General features: G+C 39.4%; 1 protein-coding gene across 9 annotated transcripts in view; it reads left to right on the forward strand.

Moving 5' to 3' along the window:
• Positions 1 to 14127, forward strand: part of Atf7ip (activating transcription factor 7 interacting protein) — a 92062-nt gene that overhangs the window by 49124 nt on the left and 28811 nt on the right. For all 9 annotated transcript variants that reach the window (XM_006506391.4, XM_017321681.2, NM_019426.2 and 6 more), the window contains exons 6-7: positions 3561 to 3626; positions 7333 to 7406. In XM_006506391.4, the coding sequence (XP_006506454.1) occupies positions 3561 to 3626; positions 7333 to 7406 (140 nt within the window). The remainder of the gene's footprint in view (positions 1 to 3560; positions 3627 to 7332; positions 7407 to 14127) is intronic.

The raw sequence follows: 14127 nt of genomic DNA on the forward strand, positions 1-14127 counted from the left end.
ATTCGATCATTTGAGTTCCCCCTCAAAAAAGGTTTAGTATATTTCCCAGTAATTCTGCAGGGAGAACAAAAATGGAGAACAAAAATGGATATAGAATGAGTACTCCTTTTATCATCATCATCATCATCTTTCTCCTCTTCTTCCTCCTCCTCTTCTTCCTCCTTCTCCTCCTCTTCCTCTTCATCATCTTTTTTATTCCAACTTTGGCTTACATTCTACTTTATCAGATGTGTAGGTACCTACCCCAGCTTGCTTTCAGTTATCATTTCTTTGGATTATCATTTTCCATTTTTTCATATTAACTATTTTTAACAGTGTGATGTGTTTCTTGCAGACAGTAATCAGTTGGATTTTCCTTCCCTCTGTTTAGTCTGATCAATGAGCCTGTCTGCATCTTTAAACTGGAGATTAAAGATGATTTACGTTTATTACTGATAATTATATTCTTATTCCTGGAAATCTGTCTTTGTGGTCCTTGCTCCTCAGTTAATTTGAACACACTTTTTTCTCCCTCATCTTTTTTTTGCTGGTTCACTGTGTTAAACTTGTTTCATTTCCTAGTTCTGTTTTCACATATTTTCTCATGGAATTCATCCTTTTCTAAACTTTCTTCTTTATATATGTAGGATTCTCTAATTTTCTCTAATTTTGATTAAGTAGTCATGGTTTGATTTAGTGTTTGTTCATCTTAAAATGTCTTTTTTCCCCTCTCCCTTCATTAGAATTTAAGGGATAACGTTTTTGAATATAATAACCTGTTTGATAAATATCATTCTATGATTCCCTGGCCTTAGCTCTTAACACTGTAAGAAAATTCTAATGAATTTTCTTAAGATGGCCTTTCACTTTTGTAACTATCAACATTCTTTGTTGAGTACTCTTGATAATTTAACTACTATGTGACATGAAGAATATCTTTCTGTCTGATCAGAGTTGTAAATACCTCTTATTTGTGAAGGTCCATATCTTATAAATCAGGGAAATTTTCTGCTATAATATGATTGAATAGATTTTCTGTGCTTTTAGTTTGCATTTCAGTTCCTTGTACCTCATAGATTTACGTTTGATCTCTTGATCAGAGTTCCTGAAAGTTGTAGTCATGGTTCATTATTCTTTTTTTCCTTTATTATTATATGAATATAAGAATTTCTTTACTTGTTTTCAATTTCTGGTATTCTTTCTTCTGATTGACAAGCTCTTTGGGTGATACTTCCTACTGAGGTTATATAATTGACCTTTCCATTTCTAGTATTTCTTTCTTTCTTTCTTTCTTTCTTTCTTTCTTTCTTTCTTTTTCTTTTTTTTTTTTTTTTTTTTTTTTTTTTTTTTTTTTTTTTTTTTGGTTTTTTGAGACAGGGTTTCTCTGTTTAGCCCTGGCTGTCCTGGAACTCACTTTGTAGACCAGGCTGGCCTCGAACTCAGAAATCCACCTGCTTCTGCCTCCCAAGTGCTGGGATTAAAGGCGTGTGCCACCACTGCCTGGCTATTTCTAGTATTTCTATTATATATTATTCTACAGAATCTCTCTTTGTTAAATATGAATTTGTTATCTAAATGCCCAATTTTTATTTACTTCATTTAACTTCATTTTTTTTCCATTGAGGTGCTTGTTCTTTTTTTTTTTTTTTTTTTTGTTTTTTTGTTTTTTTTTTTTTTTGGTTTTTTGAGACAGGGTTTCTCTGTGTAGCTCTGGCTGTCTTGGAACTCACTGTGTAGACCAGGCTGGCCTTGAACTCAGAAATCCGCCTGCCTCTGCCTCCCAAGTGCTGGGATTAAAGGCGTGCGCCACCACGCCCGGCTGTGCTTGTTCTTTTTAAAATTATATTTTTGAATTCTTTGTCTGGCATTCAGTCATTTTGTTGTTTTGGATTCAGTTATTAAGAGGTCATTAGCTTTTGGAGAACTCTCACACTTCTGTGTTTTTTGCACTTTAATATATGCATCTCTTGGTTGATACTTCTGGTTTTATGTAGGATTGTCTTAGCTGGTTGCTTTCTCTTGAGGTTTCAGTCTCTTTTACTCCTCAGAGACGAGAAAGCATACCACAGTAACAATTGCTATTTAAAAAACAAACATATATGTTGAAATTTTCATTATGTTTATTTAGTATGTATATGTATGCATATGTGTGTATATGTGGGAGTGTAGACATGCCACGGTGCACGTATGGAATCACAAGTATAGCTTTCTTTTTGTTCTCTGGTTCTGCCGGATTAAGTGCAGGTTGTTGTCTTGGTGGGAAGTGCTGAGCCATCTTGCACAACATCCTTAAATGTAGTAAAATAGTTAGAAACATTCGGTCTTATATTCAGGGTGAAAGATTTATGGCCCAGGAAATGTGTGATAAACTCAGGAGTTCATTAAAGCACAGTTCAGTGGAAATAGAGAACAGTGTAGGAAAGGACAGAACGAGAGCAGCAACGTCATGAAAGACAGGGCGGACAGGCTGTGGAAGAGTGAGAGCTGTAGTGAACAATGGCAGCACAGAATGAGTGCAGAGCCAGAGGACCAGCAGGGACCAGCTGACTCCTGGTTGTAGAGGGGTTAGGAGCCCTCTGGGTGTTCTCTAAGCTCATCCATTGGCACTTCACTTTAGAAGGCCCGGGATCACTGAGTTGTTTTCTCTGAGAATTCCAGACAGGGTAGATATGAAAGGGTTTTTGCCATCTAAGCTCCCTTCATCTTTCAAGGGGAAATTTATCACCCCTCACCTGCCCATCTGAATAGAGTCAGTAAAGCCTTTCTGAAAAACATTTAGAAGACTTCCATTAGAATATGCGCTAAGAATTCTACTTCTGTGTATAAACAGAAAAAAATATTCTGATAAAACAAACCTAACAATCATAGCCTTATGTGAATAGCAAGGCACTAGGAAACACTCAATTTATCCAATTTTTAAAAAATTTGTTTATAATCAGCTTCTAGTACAGTGGTTTTCAACCTGTGGGTCACAACCCCACTGGTGGGCCACATATCAGATATCCTTCATATATTAAGTATTTATAATTCATATAGTAGCAAAATTGCAGTTGTGAAGTGGTAGTGAAATATTTTTATGGTTGGGCATCATGACAACATGAGGAACTGTGTTAAAGGGTTGCAGCATTCGGGAGGTTGAGAACCACAGATCTAGGAGGAAGGTGCATGGCAAAAGAGCAGTCAGTTACTACCGTACATAGATACCAAGTAGTTTCGTCCAGGAATCTCTTATGATTTACGTGGATACCTCTATCCTATATGTTTTCAGTAAAAACTTAAGTGTGACTGTAGCCATTTTGAAAAATAGCTGTCAATAAAGCCTTACATATTCCAAATAATCTGGTGTTGAGAGCAAACACACCAGTTGTTAAGGGCAGGCTGGCCTATGTGTGTTTATACCTGGTAGTTATTGCAAGGACCACAGTGGGTTTCCTGTGATTTTTCTCTGTTTTCCAATATTTTATAACCATCTTGTCTTATTTTGCTCCGGAGAGCCAAAGCCGTATGTTTTTGGTTTCTCCTCTGTGTAGCAGACTTTAAAGAATGGTATACCACTTGACTTTTATTTGTTTATTTTCTAGGCCAAGATAGCCAGGTTAACCAAACGTTTTGGAGCAGCCAAAGATGATCTTAAGAAAAGACAAGAAGTAAGTCTGTCTGTTTAGTCTTCATCAGTGCTCTGTTCCTGTAAGAGACACTATGATGGTGGCAACTCTTATAAAAGAGGACATGTAACTGGGGCTGCTTACAGCTGAGAGTTTCCTTTGTCTGTCTGTGGAAAGCATAACAGCAGGTATACTGACTGACAGGTGCTGAGAGAGTTCTACATCTACACCGGCAGACAGGGTTTGGGGACTGCAAAGGAGGGGAGACAGAGACAGACACACGTACCACTCCGTGTACTCTGTGCCTGGCCTGAGCTTCTGAAACCTCCAAGCTCAGTGACATACTTCCTCCAAGGTCACACTCCTTGGTGACCAAGGATCCTTTGTGGATAATTCTTATTTAAACTACTACATTTAGCTACTTTTTAGGAGATACTAATATTTCCTGTATCATGAAAGTAAAAGTTGCTTTTTTCCTACTTATTAGTATAGGTGGTTTTAGAGCTAAATGTTTAGACTAATTAGTTCTTGTCGATATTAGTGATGTCAGCGTTATGAATCTGTTTGCACATGCAGATTTTCTGAAGCTGTGTTTCTGTCTTTAACATTATGTTTTAAAAGGCTGGGCATATAGCTTGGTTGGTGTGTGCTTGACTAGTGTGCAAGAAACACTGGAACCCATCCTAGCATTACATGGGACAGGGCATGATGCGACAGCACCCAAGAGGAAGGAGGCGGGAGGATCATGAGTTTAAGGCCTTCCTTGACTATCGAGAGTTTTATGAGAGCCTAGATTTCTGGAAACTCGGTTTCACAAAACAGAAGTTCTCTTTTGGAGATTTGTCTTAATCTTGTTTACCTCTTTGTACGTTCTTGCTAGCATCTTACTTTCATTTATAGTTTTCCTTACAGTCAATCGTCTGTTGTGCTGTTTATAGAATGCAGACAAAGATTAGATTATTCTTGTTGCCTCTAACAGTTTGAACATATATAATTTATTTATTTATTTATTTATTATATGTAAGTATACTGTAGCTATCTTCAGATACTCCAGAAGAGGGCATCAGATCATATTATGGATGGTTGTGAGCCACCATGTGGTTGCTGGGATTTGAACTCAGGACCTTTGGAAGAGCAGTTGGTGCTCTTAACCACTGAGCCATCTCTCCAGCCCCGGAACATATTTTTTTAATAGAATTAAATATAAGCATCAGCACAGCCTTTGTCTGACTTTGGCTTGTTGTTCTTTCTTTTTGGTTATTTCTTTATTATTCCATTATATTTTTATTCCTAATTCAGTATAGAAGTTTTAAGTTTATTTTCAGTCAAGTAAATACCATTTCTGTGTTTTGATAGCTCCATTATCTGGTACATGGTGATTGCTAGCAGCCATCATTATTCCCAGAGCCCTTTCATAATTGACATAGTTCCATACCACGTCCTCCTGAAAGACCTGAGTTACTGTTCTTGGTGCCTGCAATCACCGTGTAGTGGGCCTGCATCTCACTTAGGCCTGTGGCCAGTATACTAATTGATGGCAGCTGCCTTTGTAGATTGGAAGAGAAAGTGCCTGGTTTCCTTCCCTGGGAGAATAATGGCTTTTCAAGAGATAATCCATGTTCCCCAAACAAAGCCATTTTTAAGGTTGGCTTGAAAAAAAGAAACCTGAGAGCTTTCGATTCCACAGAAAATGAAGAAAAAGCGTCTGAAGCTGAGTGGATCTCAAATGGATCACAGCGTTGCTGCCGCTGGCCAGACCTCATTCTGAACTAAGAAGTTTGTGAGACTGAAGAATGATTGCTTCAGTAGTGTGGGCCACACTTGATGTCTATGTTTACTTTAAAACATGGAGTGACCAAGAGAATGGGAAAGGATCTTTACCTATCCTAAATCAGATAGGGGACTAATATCCAATATATATAAAGAACTCAAGAAGGTGGACTCCAGAAAATCAAATAACCCCAATAAAAAATGGGGCTCAGAGCTGAACAAAGAATTCTCACCTGAGGAATACCGAATGGCAGAGAAGTGCCTGAAAAATGTTCAACATCCTGAATCATCAGGGAAATGCAAATCAAAACAACCCTGAGATTCCACCTCACACCAGTCAGAATGGCTAAGATCAAAAATTCAGGTGACAGCAGATGCTGGCGAGGATGTGGAGAAAGAGGAACATTCCTCCATTGTTGGTGGGATTTTAAGCTTGTACAACCACTCTGGAAATCAGTCTGGCGGTTCCTCAGAAAATTAGACATGGTACTACCGGAGGATCCCACAATACCCCTCCTGGGCATATATCCAGAAGATGTCCCAACCAGTGAGAAGGACACATGCTCCACTATGTTCATAGCAGCCTTATTTATAATAGCCAGAAGCTGGAAAGAACCCAGATGTCCCTCATCAGAGGAATGGATACAGAAAATGTGGTACATTTACACAATGGAGTACTACTCAACTATTAAAAAGAATGAATTTATGAAATTCCTAGGCAAATGGATGGACCTGGAGGGCATCATCCCGAGTGAGGTAACCCAATCACAAAGGAACTCACACAATATGTACTCACTGATAAGTGGATATTAGCCCAGAAACTTAGGATACCTAAGATATAAGATACAATTTGCCAAATGCATGAAACTCAAGAAGAACGAAGACCAAAGTGTGGACACTTTGCCCCTTCTTAGAATTGGGAACAAAACACCCATGGAAGGAGTACAGAGACACAGTTTGGAGCTGAGACGAAAGGATGGACCATCTAGAGACTGCCATATCCGGGGATCCATCCCGTAATCAGCTTCCAAACGCTGACACCATTGCATACACTAGCAAGATTTTGCTGAAAGGACCCAGATATAGCTGTCTCTTGTGAGACTATGCCGGGGCCTAGCAAACACAGAAGTGGATGCTCACAGTCAGCTATTGGATGGATCACAGGGCCCCCAATGGAGGAGCTAGAGAAAGTAACCAAGGAACTAAAGGGATCTGCAACCCTATAGGTGGAACAACATTATGAACTAACTAGTACCCCTAGTCAGCCATCAGTGGAAAGAGAGGCCCATTAGACTTGCAAACTTTACATGCCCCAGTACAGGGGAACACCAGGGCCAAAAAGTGGGAGTGGGGGGTAGGGTATGGGGGACTTTTGGGATAGCATTGGAAATGTAAATGAGGAAAATACCTAATAAAAAATATTTTAAACAAAACATGGAGTGAGTTAGTTGAAAGAAGCTGGAAGTTCTGTGAAGCCACTCAGGAAGAGAAGTAGCTCACCATTCCCCGCTGTGACGCGCACAGAGCTGCGTGCCTGTCACATAGCGTAAGCGTCTCGATACCCGTGGGCTCGCTGTCCAGCAAAGGCCACCACACAGAGAGAGCACCGCCATATGAGCACAGAGTCCCTCAGGGGCTTCTGAGAAACTATCAAGCAAATGACCAAGTCCTAAAGAGAAGGAGAGTGTGTGGCCCTGTCTCCTAAGTTAGAGATAAGCATCAGAAAGAGGAATTGACTGAAGTCTCCAGCTGGAGACTGACAAAATGAGAAAGTTCGAGGTTTATGAAGATAAATTATCAAGAGAAGATAGGAAAAGACAAAGTGGTGTTGTCTGATCTTGCAGTGATTTCTATTGTATTAGTTATTAGTAAAATAACAGATCAGGAAATGAGAATGCCTTGAAGGACTTATTTTTTTAGACAATTCCTATATATTAGAATTTACTTTATTATTTCCCCCCTTACTTCCCCCTTCCAGAGCCCTCCAAACCCACCCATATCACCAGGAAAGCCTGCCAATGACACCAACAGCAATAATAATATGACCTACAGGTAAGACCTGTGCTCTCTTTATCTGTTGTTTATGGTGGAAAGCAAGGTTAATCTTGGCATATAATGTAGATACCTAGGCTGCAATACATGGTGTATTGGGTATATAACATATATTAGGTCATGTAATTGTTTTTTCACTTCTCTCTTGTAATTCACAAAAACAATACATTTTCTTTTGTTAAGACTTAAAGCTGCTTTAAAAGAAAGTTATTTGTTTATTTTTAGGCTTTCTGTTTTTTTTATAACTTACTCTAAATCCTGCTCACTACCCCTCTCATGATCACTACCTTCCACAATCCTTCTCCCACTCTCTTTCTCCAGTGATTGGTTGGGGCCCCCCCCCGGGTATCACACACACACACACACACACACACACACACACACACACACATACACACACACGCACGCACACACACGGTACTTTAAGTCTCTGTGAGGCTAGGTGCATCCTCTCCCACTGAGGCCAGACAAGGCAGAACAGATCTCACATACAGGCAACAGCTTTTGGGAAACCGCCCCCCCCCCAAGTTGTTCCAGACCCATATGAAGCCCAAGCTGCACACCTGCTACATATGTGCAAGGGAGGCCTAGGTGCAGGCTGGGTATATTCTTTGATTGGTGGTTGAGTCTCTGAGATCCCCCAGAGTCTAGGTCAGTTGACTCTGTTGGTCTTCCTGTAGAGTTCCTATCCCCTTCTGGGCTGCAATCCTTCTTCCTATTCAATAAGAGTTCTCAAGCTCCATTCACTGTTTGGCTGTGGGTGTCTGCATCTGTCAGTCAGCTGTTGGGTGGAGTCCCTCATAGAATAGCCATGCTAGACTTCTTTCTACAAGCATAACAGAGTATCATGAATAGTGTCAGAAATTGGTGCCTGCCTATGGATGGGTCTCAACGTGAGCCAGTCGTTGGTTAGCCTTCCCTCAGTCTCTGCTCCATCCCTGTCCCTGCCTTTCCTATAGACAGGATGAATTTTGGGTCGGAAGTTTTGTGGATAGGTCCTTTTTTTTTTTTTTTTAACATGTATTTATTTATTTCATGTATATGAATACAAGGACCTCTGCTTGCCCCAGTTAGCCCCGCTTGCTCAGGCCCAAAGATTTTTATTTATTATTATAAATAAGTACACTGTAGCTGTCTTCAGACGCACCAGAAGAGGGCATCAGATCTCATTGCAGGTGGTTGTGAGCCACATGTGGTTGCTGGGATTTGAACTCAGGATCTCTGAAGAGCAGTCAGTGCTCTTCCCTGCTGAGCCATCTTGCCAGCCCATTTGGGTTCTGTATCTGCAGTACTGATACCCCAGTTCATTCTTGGGTACCTCCCTTATCTAAGGTCTCTTCCTTGTCCTGGAGATGCTGCCCACCTCACCTGTCAGTTGCAGGTTTCTATTCATTCTCATGGCCATCTGTTCATCTCTCCTGTCCTTCCCCTCACCTGATCCAGACCCTACTCCCTACCTTTTCTCTACCCAGTTCCCTCCCCAGTCTGCCTCTTATGACTATTTTATTCCCCCTTCTACGTGGGACTCAAGCCTTCCTTTTTGTCTAGCTTCTTTGGATCTGTGCAGTGTAGCATGGGCATCCTATATTTTTATGACTAATATCCACTTATAAGTGAGTACATACTGAGTATATCCTTGTGGGTCTGGGTTACCTCACACAGGATGATATTTTCAAGTTCCATCCATTTGCCTGCAATGTTCATGATGTCTTTGTTCTTAATAGGTGAATAGTAATATATTGTGTGGACGTACACATTTTCTTTATCCATTCTTCAGTTGAGGGACATCTAGTATTTGTCTAGTTTCTGGTTATGACAAATAAAGCTGTTATGAACATAATTGAGCAAGTGTCTTTGTGGGATAGTAGGGCATCTTTTGGGTATATACTCAGGAGCAGTATAGCTGGGTCTTAAGGTAGAACTATTCCCAGTTTTCTGAGAAACTGCAAAACTGGTTTCCAACGTAGTGGATAACTTTGCAATCCCACCAGCAATAGACAAGTGTTCCTCTTGCTCCACATCCTCAGCAGCGTGCTTTGTCAGTTGAGTTTTTGATCTTAGCCATTCTGATGGATGTAACATGTAATCTCATGGTCATTTTGGTTTGTATTTCCCTGATGACTAAGGACTTTGAACATTTCTTTTAGTTTTTCTCAGCCTTTCAAGATTCCTCCCTTGAGAATTCTCTTTTTAGCCCTGTACTCCAGTTTTTAATTGGGTTATTTGAGTTGTTGGTGACTAACTTCTTGAGTTCTTTATAAATTTTGGACATTAGACTTCTGTCAGATGTAGGGTTGGTGAAGATTTTCCACCCCAATCTGTAGGCTGCCGTTTTGTCCTATTGACAATGTATTATGCCTTAGAGAAGCTTTGTAATTTCATGAGGTCCCATTTATCTATTGTGTGTCTTAGAGCCTGAGCCATTGGTGTTCTGTTCAGGAAATTGTCTCCTGTACCATTGTGTTCAAGGCTATTTCCCACTTTCCCTCTAAGATTTAGTGTGTCTAGTTTTATGTTGAGGTCCTTGAACCACTTGGACTTGAGTTTTGTGCAGGGTGATAAACATGGATATATTTGCCTTCCTTTACATGTGGACATCCAATTAGTTTAGCACCATTTTTTGAAAATGCTTTCTCTTATCTATTGTATGGATTTTGGCCACTTTATCAATAATCAATTGTCCATATGTGGGTTTATTTCTGTGTCTTCATTTAAATTCTATTGATCAGTGTTTCTGTACCAATACTGTGCAGTTTTTATCACTATTGTTTTGTACTACAGTTTGAGGTAAGCGATGGTGATTCCTCCTAAAGTTCTTTTATTGTTCAGGATTGTCTTGGCTATCCTGAGTTTTTTTTTGTTTTTCCATATGAAGTTGAATATTGCTTTTTCTAGGTCTATAAAAAATTTGTGTTGAGATTGCATTGAATCTGTAGATTGCTTTTGGTACGATGGCCATATTCACTATGTCAATCCTCCCTATCCATGAGCATGGGAGAGCCTTTCATCTTCTGATATCTTTCTTAATTTCTTTCTTCAAGAACTTGAAGTTCTTGTCATAAAGATCTTTCACTTGCTTGGTTATAGTTATACCAAGATATTTTATATTATTTGTGGCTATAGTAAAGGGTGTTGTTGCCTTAATATCTTTCTCTGCCCCTTTATCATTTGTATAAAGGAGTGCTACTGTTTTCTTTAAGTTTGTATCCAGCCACTTCACTGAAGGTGTTGATCAGCTATAGGAGTTCTCTGGTGGAGCTCTTGGCATTGCTTATATATACTATCATTTCATCTGTAAATAAGTGATATTTTGACTTCTTCCTTTCCAGTTTGTATCCCCTTGACCTTCTTGTGTTGTCGAATTGCTCTAGCTAATACTTCAAGTACTATATTGAGTAGATAGGGAGAGAGTGGGCATCCTTCTCTTATCCCTGATTTTCATGGAATTGCTTTTCCATTTTGTTACATGTTGACTATCGACTTCCTGTCTATTGCTTTGATTGTGTTTCGGTATGGGCCTTAAATTCCTGGTCTCCCTGAGACCTTTAACATGAAGGGAAGGGGTGTTGGATTTTTCTTTTCTTTCAGTTTGTTCATATAGTGAATTTTGTTGATGGATTTTTGTAGATTAAACAATCCCTGCATCCCTAGGATGAAGCCTACTTGATCATTTTGATGTGCTTGTAGATTCAGTTTGCGAGTACCTTATTGATTATTTTTTACATCAGTGTTCATGAGAGAAATCAGTCTGAAGTTCTCTTTCTCTATTGAGTCTTGTGTGGTTTAGGTATCAGGGCGACTGTGGATTCAGAGAATGAGTTTGGCAGTGTTCTGTTTCTATTTTCTGGAATAGTTTGAGGACTATTGATATTAGCTCTTCTTTGAAAGTCTGGTAAAATTCTGCACTAAAACCGCCTGTCCCTAGGCCTTCTTGGTTGGGAGACTTTTAAAGACTGCTTCTATTTCTTAAGGGGTATAGGGCTGTTTAAATAGTTTACCTGATCTTGATTTTGGTACCTGGTGTCTGTCTAGAGAATTGTCCATTCACTAAGATTTTCCGGTTTTGTGGAGTACAGGCTTTTGAAGTAAGACCTAATGATTCTTTCGATTTCCTCAGTGTTTGTTGTTACGTCTCCATTTTCATTTCTGATTTTGTTTATTTGTATATTGTCTATCTTGATTAGTTTGGCTAAGGACTTGTCTATCTTGTTGATTTTTCTCAAAGAACCAGCTTTTGGGTTTATTGGTTCTTTGTATTATTTTCTTTGTTGGTAATTGATTGATTTCAGCACTGATTTTGATTATTTCCTGCCTTCTAGCCCTGTTTGGTTTGCTTGCTTCTTTTTTTTCTCCCAGATTATGGGATCTCGGAGTGTTGTGCCTTCATTTTCATTGATTCTAGAAAATATTTAGTTTATTTCTTTTTTTCTTCCGTGATCCAATGATCATTGAGTAGAGAATTGTTCTGTTGCCTTGAGTGTGTAGGCTTTCCCGTGTTGATGTTATTCTGCCTTACTCCATGGTGGTCTGATGAGATACAAGGTGTTACTCCAGTTCTCTTGTGTCTTGAGGCTTGCTTTGTGACCAGCTATATGGTCAGTTTTAGAGAATAATCCTTGAGGTGTTAAAAAGAGGTATATTCTTTTGTGCTTGAGTACAATATTCTATAGATGTCTGTTAGATTCATAATGTCTCTTAGTTTCAGGTCCATTTGATTCATAATGTCTGTTAGTTTCATTATTTCTGTTTTTGTCAGAATGACCTGTCAGTTGATTTGAGTTGGGTGTTGAAGTCTCCCAATATTAATGTGTGGGGTTCAATGTATAATTTAAACTCTAGCAATGTTTCTTTTACAAATGTGGGTGCATAGATTTTTTTTCCTTTGATGAGTATAAAGTGACCTTCCCTGTGTTTTTTGGTTAGTTTTGGTTGAAAGTCTATATTATTAGATATTAAAAAGGCTACTGCAGTTTGCTTCTTGGGTCCATTTGCCTGGAAAATTTTTTTTCAGCCCTTTAGCCTGAGGTAATGCCTATCTTTATGGCTGAGGTGTGTTTCTTGTGTACAGCAGGATGATGGATCCTGTTTTCACATCCTTTCTGTCAGTTAGTGTCTTTTTATTGGGGAACTGAGTCCATTCTGTTGAGGGATATTAATGGCAGGTGCCTGTTCTTTCCTGTTACTTGCTGTTGGTGGTAGTAACGTGTGTGTGTGTGTGTGTGTGTGTGTGTGTGTGTGTGTGTGTGCGCGCGCGCGCGCGTGTGCTTCCCTGAGTTTTGCTGGTGTGGATTTACTTATTTCTGGTGTTTTTCTTGAATGTAGTTATTCTCCTTGGGTTGTAATTTTCCTTCTAGTATTTTCTATAGGGCTTGATTTCTGGATAGATATTGTTCAAATTTAGATTTGTCTTGAAATATCTAGTTTTCTCCATCTTTGGAAATTGAGAGTTTTGCTGGGTATATTAGTCTAGGTTGACATTTGTTGTCTTTTTTTTATAGGTTGCAAGATATCTGTCCAGGCCCTTCTAATTTTAGAGTTTCTGTTGAGAAGATGGGTGTAATTCTGAGGTCTGCCTTTGTGTGTTACCTGGCCTTTTCCTCTTGCATCTTTTCTTTGTTCTGCTGATTTTTGTGTTTTGATTATTACGTGGCAGGGCTAGGATCTTTTGTTTTTTTTGTTTTTTTTTTCTGGCCCAGTCTGATTGGTGTTATATACACTACTTGTATGTTTCTAGGAATCTTTTTGTTTAGGTTGTAAATTGCTTTTTCTGTCATTTTGTTAAGGATATTTCCTGGACCTTGGAGTTGTAGCTTTTCACCTTCTTAGCTTGGGTCTTTTCATGGTGTCTCATATTTTCTGGATGTTTTGTGTTAGGAATTTTTTAGAGTTACCATTTTCTTTCACTGATGTCTCAATTTCTTCTATAGTGTCTTCTACGCCTGATCTTCTCTGTGTCTCCTGTATTCTGTTGGTGATGCTGGCACCTGTTGTTCCTGGTCTCTTCCCTGGGTTTTCCATCTCCAGGATACCCTTAGTTTGCTTCTAGTTCCACTTTCAGGTCTTGCATAGTTTTATCTATTTTCCTCCACCTTTTTAATTGTATTTTAATGTGTATCTTTAAAGAATTTGTTTCCTCTTTAAAAACCTGTATTGTTTGTATTTTCCTATATTTTCTTAAGGGATTTATTCATTTTTCTCTTTAAAGGCCTCTATCATTTATACCATGAATATTTAAATCATGGATTTAAGGTCATTTTCTTGTGCTTTGGTTGTGTTATAATATCTAGGGTTGCTGAGCATGGTAGCTGTACTCAGAAGGTGTTATATTTCTCTGACTTTTGTTGATGGTCTTCTTTCAAGGGCCTTTAGCCATCTGGCTGGCTTTTATCCCTGGATTTTCCCATGGTAGTAGGTATTGGGAAGGGGGTGAACCTCAATGGTTCTAGTAGGGCAGGCCTCTGATGGGTGTCCTTGGGCTGTATGGTTCTGGCTCTACAGATCTGTATGTTTCAGGAGCCTCAGGTCTGATGAAGGTGAGTAGAGATGTGTTTGGGAGACTGGAGCTCCTGCTGGAGTAGCAGGCTGCTTGGAGCAGCTTGGCCTGCCTTGGTGGACTCAGCGAGCAGGGAAGATGGGTGGGGGAAGGGCTGCTTCCCTGTATGGTTTAAGATTTGAAGGTCTGCTAAAGGTGGGTGGGGAGGTGTCTGAATCTTTTTTCTTT

The sequence above is a fragment of the Mus musculus genome, chromosome 6 (genome assembly GCF_000001635.26).
Source record: "Mus musculus strain C57BL/6J chromosome 6, GRCm38.p6 C57BL/6J".
NCBI lineage: Eukaryota > Metazoa > Chordata > Mammalia > Rodentia > Muridae > Mus > Mus musculus.